This window comes from Thunnus thynnus, chromosome 20 (assembly GCF_963924715.1).
Source record: "Thunnus thynnus chromosome 20, fThuThy2.1, whole genome shotgun sequence".
NCBI lineage: Eukaryota > Metazoa > Chordata > Actinopteri > Scombriformes > Scombridae > Thunnus > Thunnus thynnus.
In genome coordinates this window covers 17,663,243-17,689,769 of record NC_089536.1, presented here as the reverse complement: position 1 = coordinate 17,689,769, position 26,527 = coordinate 17,663,243, and the positions used below count along the sequence as shown (strand labels likewise).

The 26,527-nt window shown below is 39.1% G+C and overlaps 2 protein-coding genes and 1 long non-coding RNA gene across 10 annotated transcripts in view; 2 read left to right on the top strand and 1 right to left on the bottom strand.

The window, feature by feature from the left end:
• Positions 1-14,182, top strand: part of LOC137172427 (uncharacterized) — a 46,292-nt gene extending 32,110 nt beyond the window's left edge. Inside the window, exons 4-6 of one of the 2 annotated variants that reach the window (XR_010924975.1) lie at positions 11,747-11,859; positions 13,322-13,403; positions 14,093-14,182. This is a non-coding gene — a long non-coding RNA (uncharacterized lncRNA). The remainder of the gene's footprint in view (positions 1-11,746; positions 11,860-13,321; positions 13,404-14,092) is intronic. The other variant, XR_010924976.1, reaches the window with a different exon arrangement.
• On the bottom strand, positions 13,998-17,954 carry lyrm1 (LYR motif containing 1). Of its 2 annotated transcripts, none has more exons than XM_067576849.1 (6): positions 17,867-17,954; positions 17,497-17,580; positions 15,657-15,828; positions 15,513-15,573; positions 14,570-14,601; positions 13,998-14,454 (listed from the first exon to the last, which is right to left on the bottom strand). In XM_067576849.1, exons 3-6 carry the CDS (start codon positions 15,813-15,815, stop codon positions 14,341-14,343), a joined length of 366 nt encoding a protein of 121 aa, XP_067432950.1. In that variant the 5' UTR covers positions 15,816-15,828; positions 17,497-17,580; positions 17,867-17,954; the 3' UTR covers positions 13,998-14,340. The 2 variants fall into 2 exon arrangements, with proteins under 2 accessions (XP_067432950.1, XP_067432951.1); XM_067576850.1 differs by lacking the exon at positions 17,867-17,954 and adding an exon at positions 17,671-17,765.
• dcun1d3 (defective in cullin neddylation 1 domain containing 3) lies at positions 15,822-25,837 on the top strand. 6 transcript variants are annotated; one of them, XM_067576844.1, is made up of 5 exons: positions 15,822-15,843; positions 19,535-19,617; positions 20,720-20,770; positions 20,937-21,493; positions 23,728-25,837. In XM_067576844.1, exons 4-5 carry the CDS (start codon positions 21,048-21,050, stop codon positions 24,269-24,271), a joined length of 990 nt encoding a protein of 329 aa, XP_067432945.1. In that variant the 5' UTR covers positions 15,822-15,843; positions 19,535-19,617; positions 20,720-20,770; positions 20,937-21,047; the 3' UTR covers positions 24,272-25,837. The 6 variants fall into 6 exon arrangements, with proteins under 6 accessions (XP_067432945.1, XP_067432944.1, XP_067432943.1 ...); XM_067576843.1 differs by lacking the exon at positions 15,822-15,843 and adding an exon at positions 16,939-17,036; XM_067576842.1 differs by lacking the exon at positions 15,822-15,843 and adding an exon at positions 17,893-17,997.
• The last annotated feature ends 690 nt before the right edge of the window (positions 25,838-26,527 follow it).

Here is a 26,527-nt window from a genome sequence, read left to right as displayed (position 1 = left end):
GGAACTGACTGAGGTAGGAGGAAGGAGAGTCGACGGTGTATGGTGCTGTCAGGCCGGCTTAGTGTCAGGGTCTGTACCGGCCATGCTGAGCTGGTGTCCCTGTGAGTCTCCAAAGCAGGGCACCAGCAGAACGGTGACACTCCCAGGACATGCGACCTTTTCCCAACAGTCACCCTGGACTGCTCTCTCCACTGGATGTCTCAGGAGTCGTCGTTTACATCTTATTGACAATCTTTTTTTTATCAGCTTCAGACTGTGTATAAACCAATTGTGCATTGTGGTATTTAGGCTGTTTAATACTTATATATTAATACCAAAATTCCAGTATTTATTTTCATGACCGTTCTGTTGTAACTTATATCGTTGACATACCCGCTTTTTCTCAACATCGTCCCCTTCGTCTTCAGTTATTGTTTCCCTCCATTTCCCAGAGTGTCTTTCAGAAATCCCCCCGTGACTGGGTGTGAAGTTGCTGCATTCAGCCGAGGCTTACATGTGTACAGCAGGTGGAGAGAGCAATTAAATGTAGCGGAGTGAGAGATTTTTCAGTAAAGCTGAGAGTATCACCTCGAACTGGCTGAACACAAAATTGTCTTCTGGTTGCATTGCATCATGGTCTCTTGAGGCTTCTGCCTGTGCTAGCTTTAACACTTCTATGATGGATTTCCCCTGCATGGGTGTTAAATTTTGTAAAATTGCTGCAGTAAAAAAAAAAGCTGTTCTTGCTTGTTAATTCTGCCAGGATGACCTTTAGGGTTGGTGTATTTGGGTCAGTGGTTCCCATTCCCATTTTATCTTTTTGGCTTGTGAATCCTCAGATCAAAGCTGTATTTACTGGGGACCACTCATCACAGGTTGCATATGTAACAGGTTGTGACCAGTTCAACCAAAAAAGGATTCCTACCTCCAATCCAATAAAGATTGATTTATTTGAATAATCTTTAGGTGCCTGAAGAGGTAAGATTATCCAGTAATTCAAGAACAAGAGTCATACTAGAGGTCTAGTGAGGCTGTACAGCTGAGGTTGAAGCATTTTAGAGGATTTAGAAAGATAACAGGTGTCTGCTGACTGACATGTCACGTTGTTTTATTTATCCAGTGATCCATAGGAGTATGTAGACAAGGTTAAGACCTACCTGTTTAGCTCTGCATCATGGTATTTTTATATGGTTTGTAATTTGTATTTCTGTCTATGTTTTCTATGTTTTTAAAGTTAATCTCTTGGATTTTGCTGGTAGTTTAAAAAATAATTATTATCTGTATTATACTTACTATTTTTGTCGCATTTGTTGTTGTATGTGGCACTAAGTGAGCAATATATACAAAGGTTGACTCATTTTTGACGGTGTTTTGATTTTTAGTTTTATTTCAAACTTTCCTGAGTGGATTTTGAATTCTGCTTCATCACAGTATGATAACACTAAGATAATATATGATTAACTGGTAAAACCTTTATTTATTATAAACAAAAATAGCATGTTTTGGTTGGCTCTTCTGTGACGATTAAAAAAAAAAGACTTTTCCCTCAGTAAAGCTAATTGCTCTCATGATAACAAGAGGCTTTTTTGTGGTTCATTTGTCTTTCTGGGTCCTCTGTATTTCTCCCGGCCTTTTCTACAAGGAACATCTAATCAATTTCTGTATAATTGGAGCTGTGTTAAGATGATCTGCAGGAGTGGGATGTCGTCTCTAACCTTACACACACACACACACACACAAAGAATGTGAACTGTAGCGCAACTTCAACATTGGTACCTTTGGTTATGATAGAGAAAGCATGTCCACAGGGAGTTGGGAACTCTAATAAGATGCTGTACATTTTCTCACTTTTTCACCTTATAACCTTTAAAGAGAATGCACAGTTATCCAAACTTTGTAGTCTTTTCATCTGTCCAATGTAAAAGGTTCTTTCATATAACCTGGTTTCAAGTAGTGCACAGGTAACATTCTGGTGATAGAAACTGAAAACCAGTGCAAAATGGTTGAACATCTCATCAAAGTCACCTTCAGCTGGTTGAATGAAGTCCTTGAGAGGATTTTGGATTGGTTTAGCACCAGTAAAACCATCACCAAGCTGTGCCTCTGCTGGGCAATCTACGAATTTCCCTTTACTGTGTCAGACAGACTTCTCTTTTTTGGGGTATCACTTTGTTTGTTCTTGCATTCTCCCCGAGGAATGATAAAGTGCTCTCTGCTTTTATAGACCTCAGCAGTGCTGAGCGTGCGGCTGTCTAGCAAAGTTACCACTGCGCTGTCAAAGAAGTAAGACTCCCAAGTCTAAGTCTCCTAAGTCTAACAGGACTTCCAGTATTCTGCAGGGTCATTGTGGAGTCCCTTCTTCCCTAGCCATTCTGGCACTGAATCAAATCTGAGTCACAGTTAGGTTTCATTTTAGTGTCTGCAGGTTGGACTTGAGTGTCATATCTAACCAGGATGGATTTATTTTAACAAGATTTATTTAAAACAGGTAATTATAGCTACGACAGTAATGGTGAAAGAGAGAAAAACACCCAAGCAGACAAGACTTGTTCAAAAGCACAGGTAAACATTCCTGCTTCTTTCTCGTCCTTTTTTGGCTGGAGCACAGGGACCAGCCCTTTAAACACTAAAGTCTGTGACTGAGAGATGAAGTTACACCATTAGTTGGACTTCATCACTCGCCTTGGCCAAGTGTCGCCACTTCCTGTGTCCGTCTAGTGTGTCTTACAGGGTCCAGCCATATACTAGGTTTTGACCTAGCCTTGTTTGACTGCGGATTGCCCACATTTGCCATCTGATTCCTTAACGCCTGTTGTCTTTTTATGCATCAGCCAACAGCTAAGTGCCGCTTCAAGCAGACATCTCATCAAAATGCATGTAAAGCTGGGTACTGTCGCTGTGACACTGATGATGTGTTTCTTTATGCCAGTCACAAAAAAAGGGTACTTCAGTTCAATTTCACCCAAAGAAGCATATAAAACTGAGGAAAACGTTTGCTTTGGCCGCTACTGCTGGTGTATATACTGTTACTGTGATTATTCTATCAAAATACTACTCTCATGTTCTAGTAATTTGAGTCAAATTCACACTCATGTCATAGCATCAAACGTTTTCTCCTGAATGGGTCAAAACTCCATTAATGATGTGTATGGATCTGCGATTAGGCTCACAGCTGCTGAACAGGATTAGTCCTCCTGTACCTCACCTCCTGTCCATTTCTTTCCAATCAAGCTATCTAATCTTATTACTTCACTAATTAACTGCAGCCGGTGCTATTTTTAGTATCTAGGGCAGCCTGGTATCCCCATGACCTGAGTGGACTGGCTGGATTTGTGTGATTATACACTAACTCTAAGTGATAATCTGTCATATTTTGATATAAATGAATGTCTGCTTCACTCCTGTCTGTTGCTGATTGATACAACTCATTAGTGATTTGACCTATCACATTAATGAAGGTCTCTATGAAAAAAAATCCTCTGGTACACGGGAAGTGAAGCGTTTGGCCACAAGTGCTCTTTGGGGAGCTGCTGTGAAAAAACAAAGAAGCAATGAAAATGCTGATGAAAGATTAAGTAGAGCTGCAACTAATGATGGTTTTTATTATTGATTACTCTGCAAACTATTTTCTCGAATAATCGATTAATTGTTTTGTCTGTGAAAAGTCAGATAATAGTGAAAAATGCCTGTTATAATGTCTTAGAGCCCATGGTGACGTCTTAAAATGTCTTGTTTTATCAGTCAATTAGTTCAGTTTACTATCATATATGACACAGAAAAGCTTCAAATCACATCTTAAAAATGACAAATGATTATTCAACTATCAAAATATTTGAGTTAGATAGTTATTTTTCTGTCGATCAACTAATCAATTAAGCAATTAATTGTTGAAGCTCCAAAATGAAGACACAACACACATAACATTGGATTAGAGCTTTAGTTAGTTAGTAATTGATATGGAATAGTTATTTTAAAGAATTAGCATCATTTATTTATTACAGTGTTTTGCAAAGCAGTGACCTTCAGGAGGACACGTCTTTTCAAACAGCTCAGAGCCACTTTTAAGAGTGATGTGAAGCGACAGGATGGATCACCGCTGACCTGCCCACTCAGGCAAACATCCAGTCAAAAACTTTCCTCTGAGAAACTGTACCAGTCTATTACTGTCATAATAAAATGACAAATGACTGTTTTGCCTTTTGTCTCAATACAGAGGAGCACAAAGCAATATAACATACAACATTTTTGGCAGTTCAACCCCCCAAAACTTGTACAGTAGGTCATATGACTGGAGGTTTCATAATGTGGTCCAGGGCTGCATCCTGATGGATGGAATAAATTTGTTTGGAAGATTGTCAAATATGTGACAGTTCAAGATTATTTATAATTTTGCAGATGATTTACAGATTGTTTTTCTCTTTATTTTTTATGTGCCTTTGGTAACAATTTACTTAAAGTCCCCCTATTTAACATTTATAAGCACATTTAATAAGTGCTTTATAACACATGTATACATCTGTAACTTATAACTACATTGCTGTGTGTTATAAACAATTTATTAAATGTCTGTATACCCCTTAATGCTGAAGTAAAATGTCACTGTGCCTTTTTATATTGAGCACTAGTGGCCATTCACTTCTCTTTCCTCAACAGCGGAAGTGAATGCCATGTGGCTTGAATACACAGTTCTTTATAACACTGTATGAATGAATCTATGCTGAATGCTACATTTATTCTCCTGTCTATTATAAGTCTTACTCTGCCCTTTGCACTGTGTGGGAAACACTATTTTTGTCCCATGTCTTTGTACAGGTACCGAAGGCGCAGTGACTTTGTTTTCACACATGATCAACAAGTCACCTGTTGAGATTTTTTTCTCCTTATTATTGATATGATTGATCTATTTTTGAAGCTACAGTACATGACCTCAACAATAATGTTAAAAAAGACAATACGAAAGCATCAATAACATGATTTACTTGTTCGGAAGAAGCACCTGCACGATAAAACATAGGTACAATGAAAATTAATATGATTCTGATTTCAATGCGGAGCTGTGAATTGTTAATCTTCCTACTCATGGTGAGTGTTTTCTCAACCACGCTCTCTTTGTCTGCTCTCTCGGTGCCGTGCAATAACACTCAAAATGAATCATCTGCCACTCTGAGCGCATTGTTTCTGACCAGGTTACTTGCTGCACCGCCACCAGTTCTGAACCAACCTAAAAAACCCCCGCTGAACCTCATTTCTGCCAACGTAATTCTGTTTGCACCCATCGGCCCCCATCTCTGCTTTAAATGGATTAATCCACAGGTGAAGAACAACAAACGAGACTCCCATTTCTCTCCAAACAGACACAGAAACACAGCTGTGAGAGTGAAAGGCTCTTAGTATGTGTAAAGACAAAGCTGACGAGACAAATAAGCAATAGAAGTGAGTATGCTTCTGCTGAGGAGAATGACTAATGAATATGAAATGCTTCCTCCACACTTGGATCCAGTTGAAAGTATTGTTGATGAGGTAATGAAGTCTCTGATGATGTAAAGGCAAATGATGTCATCTCTGATACTCCTAAATATCTTAATACATTCCCCTAAAATGAACTTGAGCTACAAATAAGTGACTGTTATCAGTTGCCATCTACCCAGTCCCCTAAAATCTTCACTCTGATACTCTTTGTAGAAATGCTAATGTGACAGATGATTTACCAACAGCTATTTAGATCAAGCCTAAAATTAGATGAGCACATCATTGCCTTGTCTCTAGTAACAAGGCATATGTAAAGGATGTGCAGAAGATCACACTTTGAGACCTGTGATTATTAATTTTCACTTCCAGACGCTCCCTGACACCTTGGAGGATGAGGCACGGCTGGTTAAGAGGAGCCGTAGCGCTGAGCACGGCTGACATTAATTTAATGTGTCTGCATGTTTGTGTGTGTGTGTGTGTGTATGTGTGTGTGCATAACCAGTCTGAGCTGATCAATTTTTATGGTCGTCTGTGTAACAGTCTTTGTATCAGCATTTGTCTTGTGCTTTTCGTTTCCCATTCTCAACACAGAACATACCAGAGCGATGGCGACGGAGCACGGACTCCAGCTCTGGTTACCACACTGACCATACAACACTGGTCACCTGAAACCCAGCACCTACAGCCACCTACAACCAGTCAGCTTCATTTGTCACTTTCACCACATGGCTCATGGTACACTCAACAATATATCCTCAGTCTGAAGGTACTTTCTACCAATAACTGCTGCAAACAGATGTTCAGTGTTTCACAGTAGATTTTAAACACAGAATCAGAATAGAAATCACACACACATAATGACAGCAGGGGACGCAGCAGAAAAGCGAAAAGGAAAAAATGAAGCTCACATACACTTTCATTAGACTGTATATAACATGTAACATAAAAAATCAAGATGTGCATTAGCTGTGTACAATCAGGCAGCCTATCACATTGCATGAAGCAATTCCCACCCACAGTCTTCTTTTCCACCAACTGCAGTGAGAAAGGTTGTGTTTCCTGTCACGGCTGCCAGTGGTCACGGTTGCCTCGCATCCCTGCAGCTTGCTGTCTGGCTGACTAACCTTTTTTCCATTTTTGCCTGATGAGGCCGGTGCTGGCTGGGCCTTTCAGTGAGGCCATCTCCTCACTTTCACTGCATAGTGCTGAGACACTCTGGCTCCCTGCCCTGCCAGCCTCCTCGTCCTCCTCCTCCTCCTCCTCCTCCCGCCGCCCTGCTTTGTTTCTGACCGCCACCTCCCCACCTGCCCCGAACACGCTCTCCACCCCCCCCTCCGAGGAGCCACAACAGCGCTCCATCCAGCGAAGATGTAAACTAAGCTAGCACAACACCAACACACCCTCCTCCATTATTCATCTGCCCCCTTTAATGAGTTTTCCATCCACCTTCATGAATCTACCACAATTAAAAGAAAAACAATTGTTGTGTTCGATCACTTTAATTTCATTTATGTCGGAGGTATTGCTTTTGTACAAATGGATCTGTCTTATATTAAATGCTTCCCTGTGTGTTAAGTAATGAAAATTGAGAAAGAACTAAATCATGGAACAGAAAATGCAAAATGATAATACATTTTTCAGCAGATAGGGTGGCCCAAAAACAATGGCAGCGACACGCAGAACACCCAGGTGCAGTATTGAAACTGATTTGTCTTTCACAATCTCATTTATCTCTTGAAACAAATTATATTTAGCCAACAATTTGCTTACTTTACCCAAACCAGACTGTGTTCTTCAAAGTGTGCTTGCAGAAGTGTAGCATTCCCAGTAGTCTGATCAAATCTTGCGGAAATTAATTTGATAATTAATCCTCCTCCGTGACCCTCTTTTCTTTTTACACTAAAGAGCTGTCTAAGCTTTCACTGTCGTGCCAGGACAAAAGATAGTGTGTCAATCACACAGATAATATGTTTGTTTACATACCGTGATCATGAAAAGGAGGCCAGCTAAATATTTGATGGCTTCTTCAAGTTACCCAGTAGCAGTCACCCTGTGACCCAACACTAGAGTTGGACCTCGGCAACATCCAGTCATTGTTAAACACCTCTACACAGCTCTGGCTCACATTTGCAAATAATATAATCAGGCTTTGTGCTCTCTCTGCTCACTGTATTGAAGCCGTGGACACAATAGTGACTCTCAGCAACCAGTGGTCCTCAATGTGCCGCATCGACTCGGTTATAATCAATCAATAAAATTGTAATAACCCAGAAGATAAAATGTGACAGATTATCACTAAATTCTCTTTAGAAATCTAGAATAAGTGCTCAGTCTTGTTTATCACAAGCTAATCAGCACCCCGTCGCCCGTAACCTCACCTTGACTCCTTAACACACTTGCATACACTTCAGACACTTTGAGCGTAGCATCCCAGTGGACAGAGTTCAACCGAGCATGCATCAGCACTCGTCTGTGCTCTTCATACCGCAGGCATTCAGCAGTACTCGCTACACTACTCGAGTCAACCCACACACACACACACACACACCTCAGTCCTCCTCCTCTAATCTCAGAGTAGCTACTCCGTGATGCCGGGACAATGTGAAACGTATAGTCCAAACAAAGAGCCGAGAGAAAGACAAAGAGCGAGTGGGACGGGAGTGAGCGAGAAAGCTGGAGATGAGACAAATGTCTGCGGCATCACGAAGGGGCAATTAAGCGCTTAGTCACGAAAGAACATCTTATCCTTTTATTGCCTATATTGTGTCACTCCAAATATAACTTTAAATGAAAATAGCGAATCATTGTCTGATATATTTTGTTGTTTCGTCACTTCTGATTGATCGTTGCCCTTTACATACACCATCTCCTTTAAAACAATACTTGATGAGCTTCAGAAACATTTCTTTTTTTAAAGCAGTAAATCTTAAGTGTTGTCAATTGGAACAGAGACAAACTGTGGCTATATGTGCAGAATTGTCTTCATTACCCATGTTTTGAATAGAGGGAATTACTTATTATACTGAGTTTTTCATCTGTGCAGATTTCAGATGTTTATAATAGAAATTATTCAATCAGAAGAAAAATCCTCTAAGCCCACTGAGATGTATTCAAATCTTAGAGACTTCAGAAAAGGCTTGATTGCCTTTAATATATACCATGACTCTGATGAGGATGATTGCTCATAATTGAACTGCTGGTGCAGCAATCTAATCAAGAGCTAACAGTTATTTAGATTAAATGTGCAACAAAGAGCTACTATTGCGCTTTTACATTAGAAAGCATGAAAAGCCATAAAGGTCGTCGCTGCAGTAGAGCAGCTAACTACTGAAACATTATGGCTGTAGCTTTTCTGAAGGTAATTTACTGTGCTGTACTAGACTAGAAAAGAATTGAACTAAATTGAATTGAACAGCTTTCAGTAATCCACTAAATTAAGGTCAGCAGAGTCTATTTCTTTTATTTCATGACGTCATTATAGTAGCAGTATTATTTGCCTTATCTTGCATGTTTAAACCACATTGTAAAGTGAAAACAAGCTTAATATTTATTTAATGGTGGTTCAAGTGTTGTCGGGACAGCCAATAATGTGATCTGCATCAAAGCATTAAGACAAGTTGACCAGGTAAGACGAGGAGATGGTTTTCCCCATTTACAAGCATCTAATTACCTTATCGTAGCTCCTTAAGTACAACATTAGATGTCTAACTCGTGCATTATTCTTTACCCTATCCCTTTCCTTTTTTTTTTCCTGCTCACACTGTTTCTTCCACCATATTTCCCCCAGGGTCTCTCTCTGAAACCCCTAAATAATGCACACCGAGTGAAGGGCTTAAAGGGGCTGTATGATGGATCACTCTCCTCTTTCTGGAGCTGTTGTATTCCTCTTGTGCTGAAGCTTATTTATCATTTCCTAAATGACACTGCTCTCAAATGAATCTCTAAATATCTATATTTACACCAGACAACCTTTAAAAAGAACCACTTTTTTTCCCATGATCCAGTTTGTAGTATGTGACACCACACTGAGAAAAATGGGTCACACGACTGCTTTGAGACTTTTACAGAGAGAGAAATCAACAAATTGCCAGTAATAGTGTTTAGCAAAAGCTGTACAACGTAAGTATTACTTTTGAAGAAACTTTTTTTTCAGAAATGAAATCTATAATGCGTTGTAGTGCAAATGAATCAGAGACAATATAAAACATAAAGGAGAGAAAAGATTAAAATGGCAGGAAGTCCAAATCAAAAAATCAAACACAAATCAAAAGCCCAAGATTGCACCTAAAGCTCCTTTTTGGTGCTTAATGATGACAATATTTTCAGCTTCTTTCGATATAAGATATTGTTTTAAGGTCAAAATTTAGGTTACAATTTCCAACATACCTTTAAGATGCATTTAATAACCTCTCATGAGAATGCTTATCGACTGTTTTAAATAACATTTTGGCCTGGAAAAGAAGAGAAATGTCCCTGAGAGGAAACATGAATAATGCCTTAAACTGTATATTATGTACATAAAGTCTACTAAAGTAAGATAAAAATGAAACTTCAATGTTCCCTGTGGGAAAATTAGCTCATTGCAGCAGTAAGGAACAAAAAAAAAAGTAAGAACACAAGAACATGAACATGAGTTGTAAATTAGATCTGAGAGCTTTTAACTTAACATGACATAATGTAGAAATGTTGTTTAATCAACTAAAATAGAAGATGATGGGAGATACATTTAATTATCTATTTAATCATTGATTTAATTATTTATTTTATCACATGTGTGTATATATACATTGTTTGGGTTTACATATGTATATCTGAACTACTTTTCCTCTATTGCCTTTAACTGTTGATGATTTAAATATGTAAAAGCTTTTTTTTGTTATTTAGGAAGAGTGATCCAATGTAATATTATTCAGTAACATGTGCTGTAATCTGTTTGTGCATACAGTATGTACCAACTCAGCTCTGAGCTGTTTAGATGAATGAAATATCAGCCCAGTGAGAATGACTGAAAAAAAGAGGAGTCACTGTTCAACATGAATATTACAGTGTATATATGAATGCAGTCACTACTCAGCATTAATGTTAAAACAGTCTGCTGCTGCAGTGGTCAATTATAGTGAGGACAGTCATTTATCACTGAGGTAATGTAGTCTTCAGAGAGAGAGAGAAGAGAGAGAGAGCAGCGACACCCACACACCTTAACTGAGTGTATTTACTGTGCATCAGACAGTTATTTATGTCTGAAGTGGTAATGAATGTGAGACAGTCCCCAAAGAACCAAACAGACGTATTTTGTGCGGCGAGGTGAATATAAATAATATTTGCAGCCCCGTTTATGTTGCAAGCAGTTAAGATTCATTGGCTTTTACTCCTGATCGAGAGGCATCTGAGCACCAGGTTTGTGTCACCTGAAGATTTTGTCTCAGGTACCTCAAATGCACCGCAATGCCTGCTGTCCAGTCATGGTTCTGAAGAGTGAACTCACTGAACTATACAAGGTGTCAGTACTTAGTATGGTGTGACCCCTGGTGGCTAAAGAGTGTAGAAATTGTTCCCTACATTTTCTTACCTGCATCAAATCTTGGTTTGCCCGCTCTCACGCTCTCCTGTTACACATAGGGGGGTTCCTTCCACAAGGCTTTTCCCAACATTATTCTAAAAAGATTTCAATCAAGATGTAAAGTTTCATTTGTATCTATTGTTTTCAAATTGAAATAGAAGCCCATTACTGTACCTTTTAATGTATTTTGGCTGATCCAACTTGTAAAGAGTCAGTCAGTCAGACAGAAACCAGATTGAATCGCTGCAGTCTGTCTTCTGGTTTATCAGTCTACTTTTTGTATTTACAACCTAGTTTAGCTGATGCTGCAGTCAGTCTCATCTTCCCACTGTCTCCTCGTCTGACCCGTTGTCATTCAGGAGATACTTTTCAGACTGTCTCCCTCGAGGATTCCTTTACAAACCTTATTTTCTGTGTGCGTCACTCATTAGGTCCTGTAGCAACCCTGTGGGATCTGTGACCGCAGTGACTGAAACACGAACCACTGTAGTTTTGAGGAAACTGATCAGTATTTCTTGATTTCATGCTCACGTATTCGCTGCAGTCGTAGGAAGACTCAACAGATATTTCAGTCAAGCACAGTTATCTTTTTCCTCCTTAATAAAACCTTTTTCCCTCTCACTAACATTTCTTACATCTGCCCTGAAGACACCACAACCCAGACGCCTGAGGTGGGAGTCTGGTGTTTCAGCCACTGGACTGACGTCACCCAGTAAAACATGCACACTTTTTCTTTAGCTCTGTGTTCGTTGGGCTCCATCATGTGGCTGCATGCAGGCCAATGTGATGCTGGAGGACAAAGAAAACAACCTCAAAAAGCCCCAGAAAAAGAGCAGGCAGTGCTCCTCAAGGTGACTTAGTCCACACTTCAATTTAATTTATCTGATTAAATCTACATTAGGAACTCTGCAGAGTTCCAGCTCAGCCAGAGAAGAATACTGAACTGTAAATGTATGTCCCACTGAGAGGATCAAAAAGTCCTGTTTGCTGATCCACATTTTTGATTTTCCACTCACTTAAGCAAAGTGGAGCAGAGCTCAAAATATACTTTTGCCCCCATATAGTACACCAGTTAGAGAGAGATCCTCAAGTACATTCAGGTTGTACATTATTATTAAGTGGGGGCATTTAAGGTAGATTCCTTTAAAATCAAGTTACCTGTTTCAAATTGAGGTTGTTAAATTGTTAATTGAGGTTAATTGTTCTTCTAATATTAATTTAAATGAATATCTTTTAGTGTAGATGAGAACATTTGCACTATCGATTGTACATTCAGTGCACATACTCTATGTACTGTACATATGGGTGAGTAAGTCTCTGTAATTTAAAAAAATGCCACTTCAGTAAAGGCCACAGAAAAAACAACAAACCTTATGTTCTGTGTGCATTATGCATTTTAATGTTGGAAATTAGATGAGATGGAGGTTTGTGGTTTAAAATAGAGCAGAACATTTCGAAACAATTTTGTAGCATCATAGTACTGTGCACAAATGGCTGGTAGTCTGTACCGACAAGCACTGTGCTCGGTATTCTATGAATCACTGACCCCATCTGCAGGTCAGTGTCACTATTATCAATATCTGAATGAATCAAGGGGTACACGAGAGAGAAACTTGTTTCTCCCCCCTGATTTCTAAATATAACTGAATTCAAGCTGCTCTTTCACCACAATGATATTGTTATTGAGGTAGATGTATGAAACATTAAAGCAAACCAGATTTTCTATCATCTTTGGTTATTTTGTTAGAAGGTTACACTACAAAATACAGTTCCAGATATATTGGATTGCATAATAGCATTTGGAATAAAAGATTATGGATTTTTGCGATTAAAGCCATGACTACTCTAATATAATTTTATAGTTGTATAAGTATCCATCCAAAATAACTGAAACCACCTTTAAACTGACAAGAAAATTCAGCAAAGGGCCTGCTGAATATGTATGTTAGACTGAGTTCATGAACCAATAATATGATCATCTTAATAGAAAAATGATTCACTAAACACTTTAAGTTTCTTACGTTTTTGACTCTGGACTTTGCTGCAGCTTTTTATTTATTTACACTTTTAATTTTCAAAAGCTATTCAAAGCTAATCCAACATCATATCCATGTCATTCGTGTTCATGAACATAAATGTGTAAATTCAGTGTATGTTCTGTAAGTGTGTGTGTCTGTAATATGGCTTGAAACTGACACACACGGGAGTTACTATATTAATAATTTAAGTTGATGGATCTACCAGGACAGAATAATATCATGAAACGTGTCAGAGTGAAAATCTCATCACAGTCTTTTCTTATCTGCCCTCCAGTCAGCTGGTGCTGGTCCACAACAATATGACCATGGGCAAGGCATCAAATATGTGAGTCTGATTCCTATCAGTGAATAATACTGTATGTATATAATTTAACCTTGAAAGCTATAATGATAGTAATGATATAAGTTAACAAAACAGGCTACAAGTCTGCAGTAAAACAGTTGGCTTGAGAGAACTAATGTTATTTTCAAACTTAATAAATTGAGCTGTTTTTGCCTTGGCCAGTATTAGAGTGCTAATCCTTAATACAGGAGGTACATGATGGTTAGTGTTGAGTATGTCATCAAGGCATTGTAAAACCAGTACCTGTTGAGGAACTGACACTTCTCTCAACTTTGTGTAATCTATTGAAAAACTACTTAATAGGTAAGAAATAAGAAGCATAACTACAACTGCCTGACTGATGTGAAATTTAAACTGTTACTCAAGGAAGGGTGGTTGTTTGTACGTTTTCCTAAAAATATGTAACCATGATCAGTTCTGGATAGCAAAACTGCTTTTATCTTCTGAATATGTAAATTTTATTGTCAATGGACTAGTTAGATGCTATGTGAATTCTTCATGTCAATTCACAATTTTTGGAACTCAAACTATAAGACCAGCTTTGTTTCTTAGGTGTTGAAATGAATGTGTATTTGCATTTGGACACCAACTTGTATTGTTTACAGGATTGTGTTCATACTGAAAAAATAAGTGTTTATTACAACAATTTTACACAGAATAATAAATAAAATCTACAAATAATACAACTTGATCTCATTACAGGACACAACATGCTGACAGCATTCCTGAGCTGCAAGAGAAGCTGACGCTGTTCAGCTGGAATAAAAACTCATGTTTACGCAGTTTAGAGTAAAAAAAGATGATGAGAACTGGCTTTTTCCTGAATGACGGGCGATCTTGCAACATGGAGCACTTACAATAACTCAGCCCATGAGATCAGCTTGTGACTGCACTCTAGTTTCCTGTCCCTGGTAACTTGAACTCTTGGCGAGGATCAAGGATATCGAGCATCAGGTCTCGTCATGTGACTGTAAGTAAATTGGCTTGGCCTGCTTCCTCAGGCGCTGCTGTGCTCGCAGCTTCCTGCCTTTCTGAGTTGCCAGTCCCAGTGGTGGTAGGTAGGTCTGCGGGAACATTCAGAGAAAAAAAAAAAAATTTGAATTCAATTTTTAAACGCCACCGTTACATACACAAACAAAAAGAAAAAAAAAGATTGTTTGAAATACGGTTATTACTTACAGGCCGTGGGTATGGGTTCCTGTAGTGTAGACCTGTGAGAGAAAATAATCGTGTCAACATTGTATGAAATCAGTAGTTACAAAAACAAAACATTTCTCTTGCAAAGCCAAAAACTTGCTATCCTGGAGTCTTATTTGTCCCTACACATCTCTCAGCATATTAGCTTAGTATACGGATGATTCTGTGGTGCTTAAACTTCATCTGTCTTGGCTGCTTTACTCTTCTCAAAGGCAGGATGTTAACTTTAGTCAGACTATCCCTGTGATCAAATGGTAGCACTATAATCTAAAAATGGAATGTGAGAGAGCAGTATATGGATGGAAAATTGCCAAAACAATTTGTTTTATGCCTGCAATTGAATTAATCTCACAAAAAACATGATCTTATTTGTGCCTGTTATTACAACAGGTTCCTATTTCATTTATCTGATAACAATATGAAAATGACTTTTTGTGTGTCGCGAACACTGAAACCACACTCATGCTGACCTTCAGTTGAACTTGCTCAGTCACTTCTCTCTGACGTTTTTGCTTGACCCACAAATACTGTATCACACTGTCACACAAGACTGACAACAAGTCTGCTATATATTACACCTGTTATGAAGAATGACAAACATCCTATTGGCTATTGCTGTCAGAGATTTACAAAAAGTTCACACGGCAGCATCGCTCACCTAATGAAAATATTGCAGGGTTGAGTTTAAGAGTGCAAGCATGTTATGTGACAGGTGTTTCATTGAAGTAAATTCTACCACATCACTCGATGTGCTCATCATACATTCTATGTTAAACAAGATAAAAACCATCATGAAATTTTCAGTTGATAAACATAGAAAGCACAAAATAGTGTTTCTTATAACAGATAGTGTGGTCCTCAGCTGAGCAGGGTAAAGTTTAGTCCAGCGTTATGTAAGGAAAACTTGTGGTATCTCCACTCTTACCTATTTCTATCCTTGCTTCACATTCTTCTATGCACTTCTTTATTGATTCTTGATCTGTCATCTAAAAAAAATCCAGTAAAAGAAATGATTGAGTGACAATAACACTACAGCTTTTCCCATTTCTGAAAATATGAGTGTTCACACCTGTTGGTTCTGTCTGAACAGAGAGCGGGCCTCCTGAAGAATGTATTTTCTCTCAGTGTCTGTGTCATTTGCAACTCCGCTCTGTGCTTGCCAGGTTCGGGCGATGCGAAACACCCGCATGTACAGCGACAACACTGTCTTGCGAGTGGAGGCCGTCATCAGGGCTAAAAATCTGAGAAAACAGCAGGTACATGCACAGTAAAGGAAATGAAGCTGTAAGAAGAAGACAAACTATGCTAATACTCTGATTTTGTCTGTTCACTTCCTGCTTGAAAAGAAGTATTTTTTTGTTAATATGGTTGAGAGCATTATAATGAAGAACACACCCTAGCTTACTCATGTTGCCAACACCCGGCCTGCCCTAAGTTGAACCTCAGTGCCTGAATCACACTGTAGGTTTCTGGTTTGATATGAGTCAGCTGACGTCACCACCACTTATGACTAGTGACCAGAAGAAGTCATGCTACGCAATCTGGATGTACGCATGAAAGATGATCAGGATGTGTGCATCTTTTGAGGAAAGGAAAATAAGTAGTTTCATAAAATTGCCATTATATTTTTGTTGGCCTTCTGGTGTTCATTATTTGTCAAGAAACCAATCAGTACTATGTTAGAACAACACCACAATGCCTCAGGTTTTGTGTCTCAGTTACTTTTTGTTGATTTTATTAAACAAAACTTAATTCAGAAATATGCATCACGTGAGCAAAAGAAACAAAATAAAGTGTTAAAACTGGGTTTTGCCATAGGGCCAAAAAATAGCTAACAATGTAAGACCTCCCTTGATGGAAGTTGGATTTTAGTGGTGTAAATTCCCTAACAAATCTGCAATTAATCAAATGACCAAATCAAGTTGACGTGCAGTAAACCAGGGACATGTGGGGTCCCTGGAAGTCTTGGGTCCTGGGGCTCGTTTTGTAATCCAGCCTTGTCTTCCCATGATTTCAACACTAGATGTCACTCAAATCTACACAGGCCTGTTTTGCAAACATAACCTTGAGTAGCTGTTACATGACTTGACTGAAAGGTATCAAATCGCATGTTCAGATATGTTTTCAGATTAAGGAAGTCTTCAAGTCCTCCTCCACTGAAAAATATGTTTTTCTTCTTGTTCCTACAGTTGGATGTTTGGGTTTATCTGTGCAGAATGATGTATGAGCAGAGTTTGACACTAGAAGGCTGTTTTCACATTTATCTGCTGAAAGTGGGAAGTTTGTGTTCATTGAAAATCTGATTTTTAGGGGTGGCCCTATGAGCATGATTTGTAACATCACAACTAGTTTTGAAGCCGATCCTGGTGCAATATTCATCTTCCACAAGTGTGATGTGGAAATTGAAAGCCTCCAGTGCACAAACACTGAGAACGGACTTCACAGAGAGGTAGGAGACATATTGTGTCCAACAGTTAAACTTATGAGATAAAATATATTTGCATATTCATAGAGTCTGGATTTTTCTTTAATGAGGGAGAAGAAGGAATAGATACTATTTAAAAGAGGTAATTATATTTTCTTCAAATGGAAAACCGTATCAGGCACACATTATTGTTACAGTGTATGTGTGTCTTAATATATGTCTACAGAATAATAATATAAGAATAATAATATAATCTGTATGTGTTGTGTAGCAGTTGGTTATAAACACACAACACGGTGTAATACCGTCGCATTACTTGTCAACATGTAGCTAACGCTAGCTATCATTGAGCCTCCTCCTCAAAGCCCAAACTGAGCATCTTTAGGTTAAAGAAAGGAGATTGCGTAGCGAAATTGTCTCATTCACATTGATGACTTACACTGTAAGTATGTTTTACTCTTAAACATTACAAAACTTCACTTACCGACTGTGACAGTTCAGCTCCGCCTGTTAGCTCGCTAGGACAGCAGAAACACACGTGTCGCTTAATGATGACGTCTCCTCTGAACTGGGAAGAAACGAAAAGCATTTTAAAGCCTTTAAAAATAAACGAGTGGCCTTAATTTTCATCGTACATAAAGTTGGAGATTTTTTTAACCTTTTTTGACGTATTTTGATCAGCAACATTTCTACAGCTCATTATTTATAAGACATCAGCTGATTTGCAAACGGGTTTTTAACACATTTTTACAGTGTTTAATATTATTCTCAGTTAAATGTCTCCGACAGAACACGTGATTCAATAACTGTGTTTTATCTTCAATTATAAATCCGGATGTAATGTAGTTTTTTACCGTCATATCAGTTAGTTAAAATGAAAAGATGCAGATCAGCTGTTGGTTGTCTGCGGGGAGGAAGTGATGCAGGAAAATAATGTAGCTGCTCTCAGTGACTAAAAGGGGGAAGCACAAAGAAATTGGCTGCTGTAAGTCCGAGATGGTGTTTTAACTCACTCCGACGAGAGGATAAGACTCAAAATGGACTCAAGAGCACACACGGGCTGATAGCTTTTAACTTATTTTCTTTATAAAAAGCGGAGCAGAATCGATATTAATGTGGAAGTTTATTTTATTGTCAGCTGCCTGCTAGTTAGCTAGCAACGCGACGAGTTTGTTTCAGTTCATTTCTCATCATATACGCCGCCTCCTAACTACTTAATTTGTACTGGCATTCCCTGAAGTGATGTACATCCAGTTCCACTTAATAGAAGTGTCCAAAGAGGTAAGTTTCTCTTTGAGGATGAACAGTATTTCTCGGAAGACCTAGCTTAGCCGATAGCTAACTTTTAGTGAACCGAGCTGACGCTAGCTAGCTATGGCGACGTCGTCAGGGCCAGGCAGGTTGGATGAATTTAAACGGCCCGGTGTCAATCGATAACAGCTTCACAACTAATACAATCTAGGTTAATGGACAGTTAAAATCTGCCAGCTGTAGATGGTTATAAAAAACAATGTTCACATGAGATTTTGGAGTGGTGTGCTTATGTGCGTGTGTGTGTGTGTGTGTGTGTGTAAGCTCACTTGATCCTGTTCCCAATGAACACAAGTTGGTGAAAAAATAACGTTAATGCTGATTAACTCAAGTAACAATTGAGATATTTAACTTTACTCAAGTTGTGCATCAACAACAGTGTTTCATGCATTTGTAATGTATCCTAATTCTGTTCTCTCTCATAGTTAAAGGCTTAATTTAGCCCACAAGTGCAATACCTAACTGCTGCTGATGTAAATAAGTACAATAACTATCAGTTTACATGGTATTTTTATTGCCTATATATGATTATGACTATTATTACTTTATATATATGTTTGTTTATGCTGCTAAGTGGAGTGGATTGCTACCAAACCAAGTTTCATTGTGCTTAACAAGCAAAGACAATAAAGCATCTATCTATCTTAAAGGTGATGGTTGGATTGATAATGGAAAGCATCATTCTGTGGTTGTTGAGGATGATAATTAAAATGTCCTAATAAACAACAAGCAGGCCTCCCAGATGTTAACCAGATGAGGGTTAAGTGAGGTTGTCCATGATGGACGCAGGAGAGATTTGCCTCTACATGCCCAGTGCAATGATCAAGTGATGACTAATAAAAATGTGAGACCATTAATCATGGCTCGACAAGATCGGTGAACTCAACATGAAGTTAGAAGCCGGTTTTAGAAGTTGTTGATTTGACACCAGAGCTCATGAGTTGTTTTTCAGGACAAACTGTGTGGACTCATGACGCTAGTGATTTAAAAGACAAGTAAAAGCCATGCACACAATATATTTTTAATGCTATATAACCCATCTTCTTTGTAGCTATAAATCATCATTTTAATAATGTCACCATAAGCCAAACTGCCTTTCTTTTTTGCTCAAATTACATATTCGTAGCATGTTGACAAAAATAGTCCTGCAGGTTTGGTAATGATGAGCTATCACTTTCTGCTTATGATGACAAGATAATGTGTCTTTTCAGCATTGCGGATGTCAAGGTCACAATGATGGAGCAGAATAGAGAGACACTCTGATCTGTGGCCAATGCCGTCTGAGGGACTGTCTGTAAGTAACCAACTACTTTGTTAGTTATGAAACGCTTGTTTAACTCATACAGTTGTTTGTCTAGATGTGACACCAGAATCAAACATTTGAACATGAGATCAGGTTACTTTGAGTAATTGCGTTGTAGAAGATAGAGGTTATTCTTTCGCACATGTTGCATTAGTTTGATAACTCTAAATCCATTTTTACATGCAATTTTGTCAGATATCAGATTTTCATCCTCATTTCCATAAATGTATCTGAATGCATTTATCTGCCTGCTGTGTGTTCAGCATGTTAAGTTTTTCCTCTCAAGTAACTTGCCAATCACAACCTTCACTGGTGTTGATTATTGGTAAGATTTGATGAAGATGTGAGTTTCTACAGTGATGTTACTTCTCAGGGTGATATTATTCCCCATATCCATTTCATGCATGCCTTTTTAAAAACCACAGGCACACACATGGCCAGGTAATCATGTTTCTCTGATAGAAAGTTGAAATTTTTCTTAACCTGAAAGAGGTGTATACTTGTTTTTTGCTGCAAAATGTTGGGAATAATCATTAAAGGGCATGTAAACATAATGATTGCTGTAGAAGACCATAGAAAAAATAGTAGTCTTAGTATCAGCCATAGCAGCCCTGTTGCTCCAGGGTTGCTATTTGAACAAGTTGGGTGCCTTTTTTTTTTTTTCATCAACTGCCATTACTGTTTGTGCTGTCTATTGTAGAACCTGGTAAAACTCCCTCTGTCTGTGTAGGGATTGTCTGATACTGTGTTTTCACTACTGATACTTCTAGCCTTGTCTATCTAGCTAAACACACACCATTGTACATAAGACCTTTATGTGGATATATTATTACATAGCATCACCCTTGTCCATGTAAAGAGTGAAATAAAATAAAACACACTAGAGCTAAAGTTATAGAAATTTAATCATATTAGAATTGCTGCTGAACATTTGATGATGCCAAGGAAAACCTAATAAAGGGCATGTTAAAGTTGTGTAGTGGCTTTATGTAACACAAAACAAATTCTACATCAATAGATTTTGGTGGATACCAGTGATGTTTTTTTTTGTACTGTATGTATATATATCGACTGTTTTCTCTAATCATTTTAGGGTTTTTAAGTCTGGCATCGCAAGACCTGGATCGTGGCATTTTTGGCACAGGTGGCTTAACTTCTTTACATTCACTGTTCAACCATTCCTTGTTTTAATTTCATTTGACTAATAGCCACAAAAATGTGTATCCTGACCTTCTAATCGGAAGCATGACTGACTCACTTTGGAGCTACGCTATGATGTTGAACATTTCTTAAATTGTTCTCCACCTTAGGCCTGAGGGTATGTTGAGACGTCTCGCCAAGCCAGAGCAGAGGCGTCTAGGTGGTTCAGACGGGGACTGAAGGCGAGGAGAAAAGACAGACAAGGGACCAGGTAGGAAGACATGGGCCAGTGTGTCACCAAGTGCAAGAATCCGACATCCTCACTCGGCAGTAAGAGTGGAGACAAGGACAGCGGCTCCAAGTCTCACCACAAGAAAGGTGGCAGCACAGGCGGTGGTGGAGGCCACAAAGAGGAGCCCAGCGCCCCGTGTACCAAAGCCACCAGCGAGCTGTCAAATGGCACCAAGGCCTTGGAGGTTACAGTGGAGACACCCGTCATCCCTGCAGTGACGGGGGAACTGCGCAAGGAAGAGAGTCTGGATGGAGACGGGCTGTCAATGCTGCACATCGAGGAGCTGTTCTGCTGCTACAAGGATGAACAGGAAGATGCCATCTTGGAGGAAGGCATGGAGAGGTTTTGCAATGACCTGTGTGTGGACCCAGCAGAGTTTCGTGTGCTTGTTCTTGCCTGGAAGTTTCAAGCAGCCACCATGTGCAAGTTTACAAGGTAAGATGGAGTTTTGGGGAATGGCATGTGTTGTTATCACTGGTAAACTGGAACCAAAAGTTTTTATACAGATACAAATATCTCCTTATCTCACTACAATATGAACATGGTTTCAGTTTCCAAAAAGAGTTCACCTCAGTAGGCCTGATGTAGAAACACAGGTGCAGTAGTGCCTATTCTCAAACACTGTTTTCCAAGTTTCTTCAAACATTAACTTTTGTATTATTTTTGCCATTTCGCTACAGCTCAGACCCATTTCACAAAACAGGTTTACTTAGTTACCTGGATAACTCTGCCAAGTAAATACTGGTATTCCCACAGATCTCTGACATGTAGTTATGATGTAAAGTAACAAATCCTGTAAACCTGCTTTATGAAATGTCTCCTTCTCTTACTTGTGATATTCTGTCAACATAGCCGTCTAAAGTGAAAGCTTTATTGGAATTCCCCGAGCAAATCAAGCCAATCAAGACATTTTTGGTTATCAGTGTAACACAGCCTGATCCATGTCATATCCTCTTTTTATTGTAACCCATTCACTGCTTGCACACCTGCTACAAAAACTCCTCATTGCGCTACATATAAACATAGAAAACTATTCCTAATACAAAGCTTTGCAAGCAGAGGGTGCAAGTGGAGCCATTAGCAGTTTAAAAAAGTCTCTAAGCATCACATTTCAGTGACATTTTGCAAGTGCACCTCACCTCTGAAGTGTTACTGGCTGAAAAGTGCAATCGAACTTGAGTATTTGCTGGGGGATGACGGGAGGCCGTCCAAATCTACGTGCCACAAAGTTCCACACTGACACTATGTAACACTATGCGCACTGTGCACAAATCTGAAGGTATCAGCTGTTAAACACATCTCTTCTTAATTTGATTGGCTTTAAAAACTCCACTTTGGGCCATGTAAGGCAACCTCCCACATGTTGTAAGGACACACTACTGGCACACCTCCACCTGACCAGCACTATGCAACATGGCCCCTGTCAAGTCAGTGAGAATAGCTCCCCTATTCCTTACCAGGAACTCTGTTCTGGGCTGCTGGTGTTGGTGAAAGAGAAAGTAGACAACTTAAAATTTGGCTGCTAGTTGTCACATTTAAGAGGAAAGTGTATTCTAGTGATTATAAATGACACAAGAAATTAACACACTTATAAAATTGACAATTCAACCTTTCTAGGATAATTGTTTTATGGTTCCTGATACTGATAGTATGTTTTTAAGCTATTATTTCCTAATACTGCTAACAAAAATATTATGCATTGCTAATAACTACCTTGTTGTCTGATACTACACTTCTAGTGGCTTTATAAGAAAGCAGCAACTTCCCCTCCCTGCACTGTTTGACATTCTAGTCTGCAGTCTTTCTCTGTGCAGTGGTCCATCCATCCCACCTCAAACACCCACTGTCAGGTAGGGGGCACACAGGAAATGGATCCTGCTCTGCGCTCCCACTCGGCAGTTAGCGCCTGAGATGAATAGGGCTGCCTGCTGGCTGGGTCACTCGTCACTGATTTTTAACTCAGCACTTTTCTATCCAGAGGCTTTGGACAATACCACACTCTGGTTACGAACATGTTTCATTGTCAACCGATGCTTACGGAAGCTCTTTATATTACATTTGACTTTGAAAGCCTATATTGTTAGATGGGTGAAATAACAAAAGTATGTCTGCCTGGAGCGCCCCGGTAGCCGAATGGTTACTGCGCATGCCACGTAACCGTCAACGTCCCTGGTTCGATTCCAGCTGTGGACCTTTGTTGCATGTCATACCCAACTCTTCTTTCCCCTTATTTCCTGTCTGCTTCTTCACTGCCTACTGTCCAATAAAGGCAAAAATGCCAACAACAAAAAAAAAAGTCTTAAAAAAAAAAAGTGTCTGCCTGAGTTGGGGCCCATAACGCTGAAATCAAAGTAATATTTGGTATTGAAAGGATGAACAGATTTCATTACGATTTTTAAAATTGTACTCTTAAACTGCAAGGGGAGTGGCCTTTACATTTGTCACTGATGTTTGTTACTGTATGTGCTCTTGTAGACACATAGCCTGTTTGCATAAAATGACTTAAACAGTTTGTATTGTCATTTGTAGCAAATGTATCCAATAGTTAGGTCTGTTGCTGCTCATGTAGCTTTGTTGAGAAGCTTCTTCTTTGTTTCTGGCCCTGGTTGTCTTGAGTGAAATGGTCAATATCATTCTGATGTCCGGTTCTGTTTCCTTTGTGTCATCAGGAAGGAGTTTGTCGAGGGCTGCAAGGCCATCCAAGCAGACAGCCTCGAAGGCATCTGCTCACGTTTCTCCTTCATGCTGCTGGAAGCCCAGGGTGAGGAGAACTTCAAGGACCTCTACCGCTTTACCTTCCAGTTTGGTCTGGACGCTGAGGAGGGCCAGCGCTCGCTGCAGCGAGAAATCGCCATCGCCCTGTGGCGCCTGGTTTTCACCCAGGACACACCTGGGATCCTGGAGCACTGGCTGGACTTCCTGGCGGAGAACCCCTCAGGTATTCGGGGCATCTCTAGGGACACGTGGAACATGTTCCTCAACTTCACCCAGGCTATCGGGCCTGACCTGAGCAACTACAGCGAGGACGAGGCCTGGCCCAGCCTATTCGACACCTTCGTGGAGTGGGAGTTGGAGCGCAGGAAAAGAGAGGAGGAACAGGCACTGACAGCAAAGGAGGAAGAGGGGAGGTGTACTGAGACAGAGTGTTCTCCCACCACAGACAGACTTGAAACAGAGGGAAGCCGCGGTTCACAGACGTGGGGGGGCCACTGACCAGGAAACGAGAAATATTTGTAAGAGAGGGAAGGATATGACCTATAAGTGAACTGTACATCTGTGAACCATTGGATGAATATTAGTATTACCATTACAGCTGTTCATTTCTCTCTCCTTTTCTGTTGGGGTGGGATTCCTGCTTTTGCAATGTTTTCTTTTTTTTTTTTTTTTGTTTTGTTTTTTGAAAGGGCTCTAAGAACTGTTATGTTTTAAGCACTTCTATTTAAGTTATTGTTTTACTTTTCCTCCCCCCATGTGTGTTTTTAGTGATTGGACCTGTGGTCCATTCTAACCTTACACCTACCTACCATAATTCAACAGAGTTAGCTCAATAAAGGCTTGGTTTAAAAACAGACAACAGAAAGCCATAACCTTTTCACATGAACACATATAGATAATTCATTTTGACCTGGTAACACTGCTGATATGTTTTGTACAAGGATATAGATGATAATAATAATAATAATAAAGAAGAAGAAGGGAAATTGGGACAACCTGTCTACAAATAATTTCTTACTACCAAAAGATTTATCCTGAGGGTCAGGGTCAATGAAATCGTCGTGGTTGGACTTATCCTGTTAGATTGTATGCTTTTATCTTGCAGTGCTGTGAGGATGAATTGGTTGCACTTTTATTGCCTTCACAACTGTTGGCCTGCAATGACATGGCAAACAGCAATGTATTACAATTCTTTCACAAGGGCATTTTATCTTTTGAAAATAACACAAATGACAGTTGCATTTGTACCCTTAATTCGTCAAAGTTGCAATATCCATTTAAAAAATCTTGAGTTGATTTCCATGGTAACAGACCCACCCTCCTCTTCTGTGTTGAGTGTTTTTTGAATGCTACTAGTGCGGCTTGTTTAAGCAATCTGCTGTGCTCCCTTTGGACCCTGTCCTGTCATCTACCATTTTGATGTCCACCTATTTTCAAGAAGCGGTTAAGTGTATAAAACACAATGATGCTGGCTTTTCTCAGATGCCTCACTAATCTCATTTTGGAAAAATTGTAACACACCAAATCAGCTAAAGCTAGGTCTTGGTCATTTCTGGATAGAGGATGCCCAAAACTGTGTTACATTCAGGACTGTTACACTGGGCATCACACAAAGCTTAATATTGTTTACGTCCGGGAGTTTAAGAATTGTCACAACCCTGAACTACTGTACAAAAAAAAAAAAAGTGTGCACACTTCACAAATAATGTTGACTGGTTGATGGTTGTAATGGATTGCACAAAAAAAAAACCTATGGCATGCTGGGTCGCTATACTTGCAACACTTTGCAGAGAGATTGATGTCAACCGCATTATTTCCATTTAAACCTTTTTTTCCAAACTGTAGATTGATTGTAAGTATAGCCTAGGATGTTTTGGGATGAGTGAATGAGTGTTAACTAGACATGCTGGCTGATCAAGAGTCTGTGATATGGGTCCAGTGTGGTAAGAGGGTGACCATGACCTGATTCGGTTTACATCTACAAATGGTTTTATTTCAGACCCCCTTATCCTTTTTATATAAAATGTATTGATTTATAATAAATAAAAACAGTGTTGAACTTTTGACTGTTGACCATGGAAATCTGTGTGCTTTTACTTGAGACCTTATCTCTCGGTGCTTATCTTACATGACATATTGACTCAAGTCTTGTGGTTTTCTGGATGTCTATGGGATTAAGTTTGTGCCATAATAATTGAACAAAATCTCCCAATGATCATACAATGAAAATTAAATTGAAAGTAAATAAATGTAAATTAAAACAAAAAAAAAGACTCCAAAGTCAAACCTATACATCTGATCACAATGTTCTCATTTTTCTTTCACTTATCAGGATTTTCACTTTTTTCAGTGTTCCTGCTGAATTTTTCAGGTCTGTCAAAACTTTCATGTGGGGCAGGTGGTACAGGACTGCATCCCTATTGGCCAGTGACTTTTGGAGAGACAGGTCGATACTTTGTGTCAGAACTGAAACTGAAAAATTGAGCACCAAAACTGAAAAAAGTAACTGCAAATCCCATCATTTATTCTTTTTTTTTTAACTGGCTATTTTACATTATTTATATATTTATTATACTCTCTGAATGTTATCATGGGAGAAAATAAGGGGAGGAAATTCAGAAATAAACTTTGATTAAAAAAAAAAAAAAAAAAGAAATCAGTGAAAGAAAAGTGAGAATATTGTAATCGTATGTTTCACTCTTGCATAGTTTTATTGTAAGTTTTGCATTTCAGGTGGGTGGGGGATCAATTTAT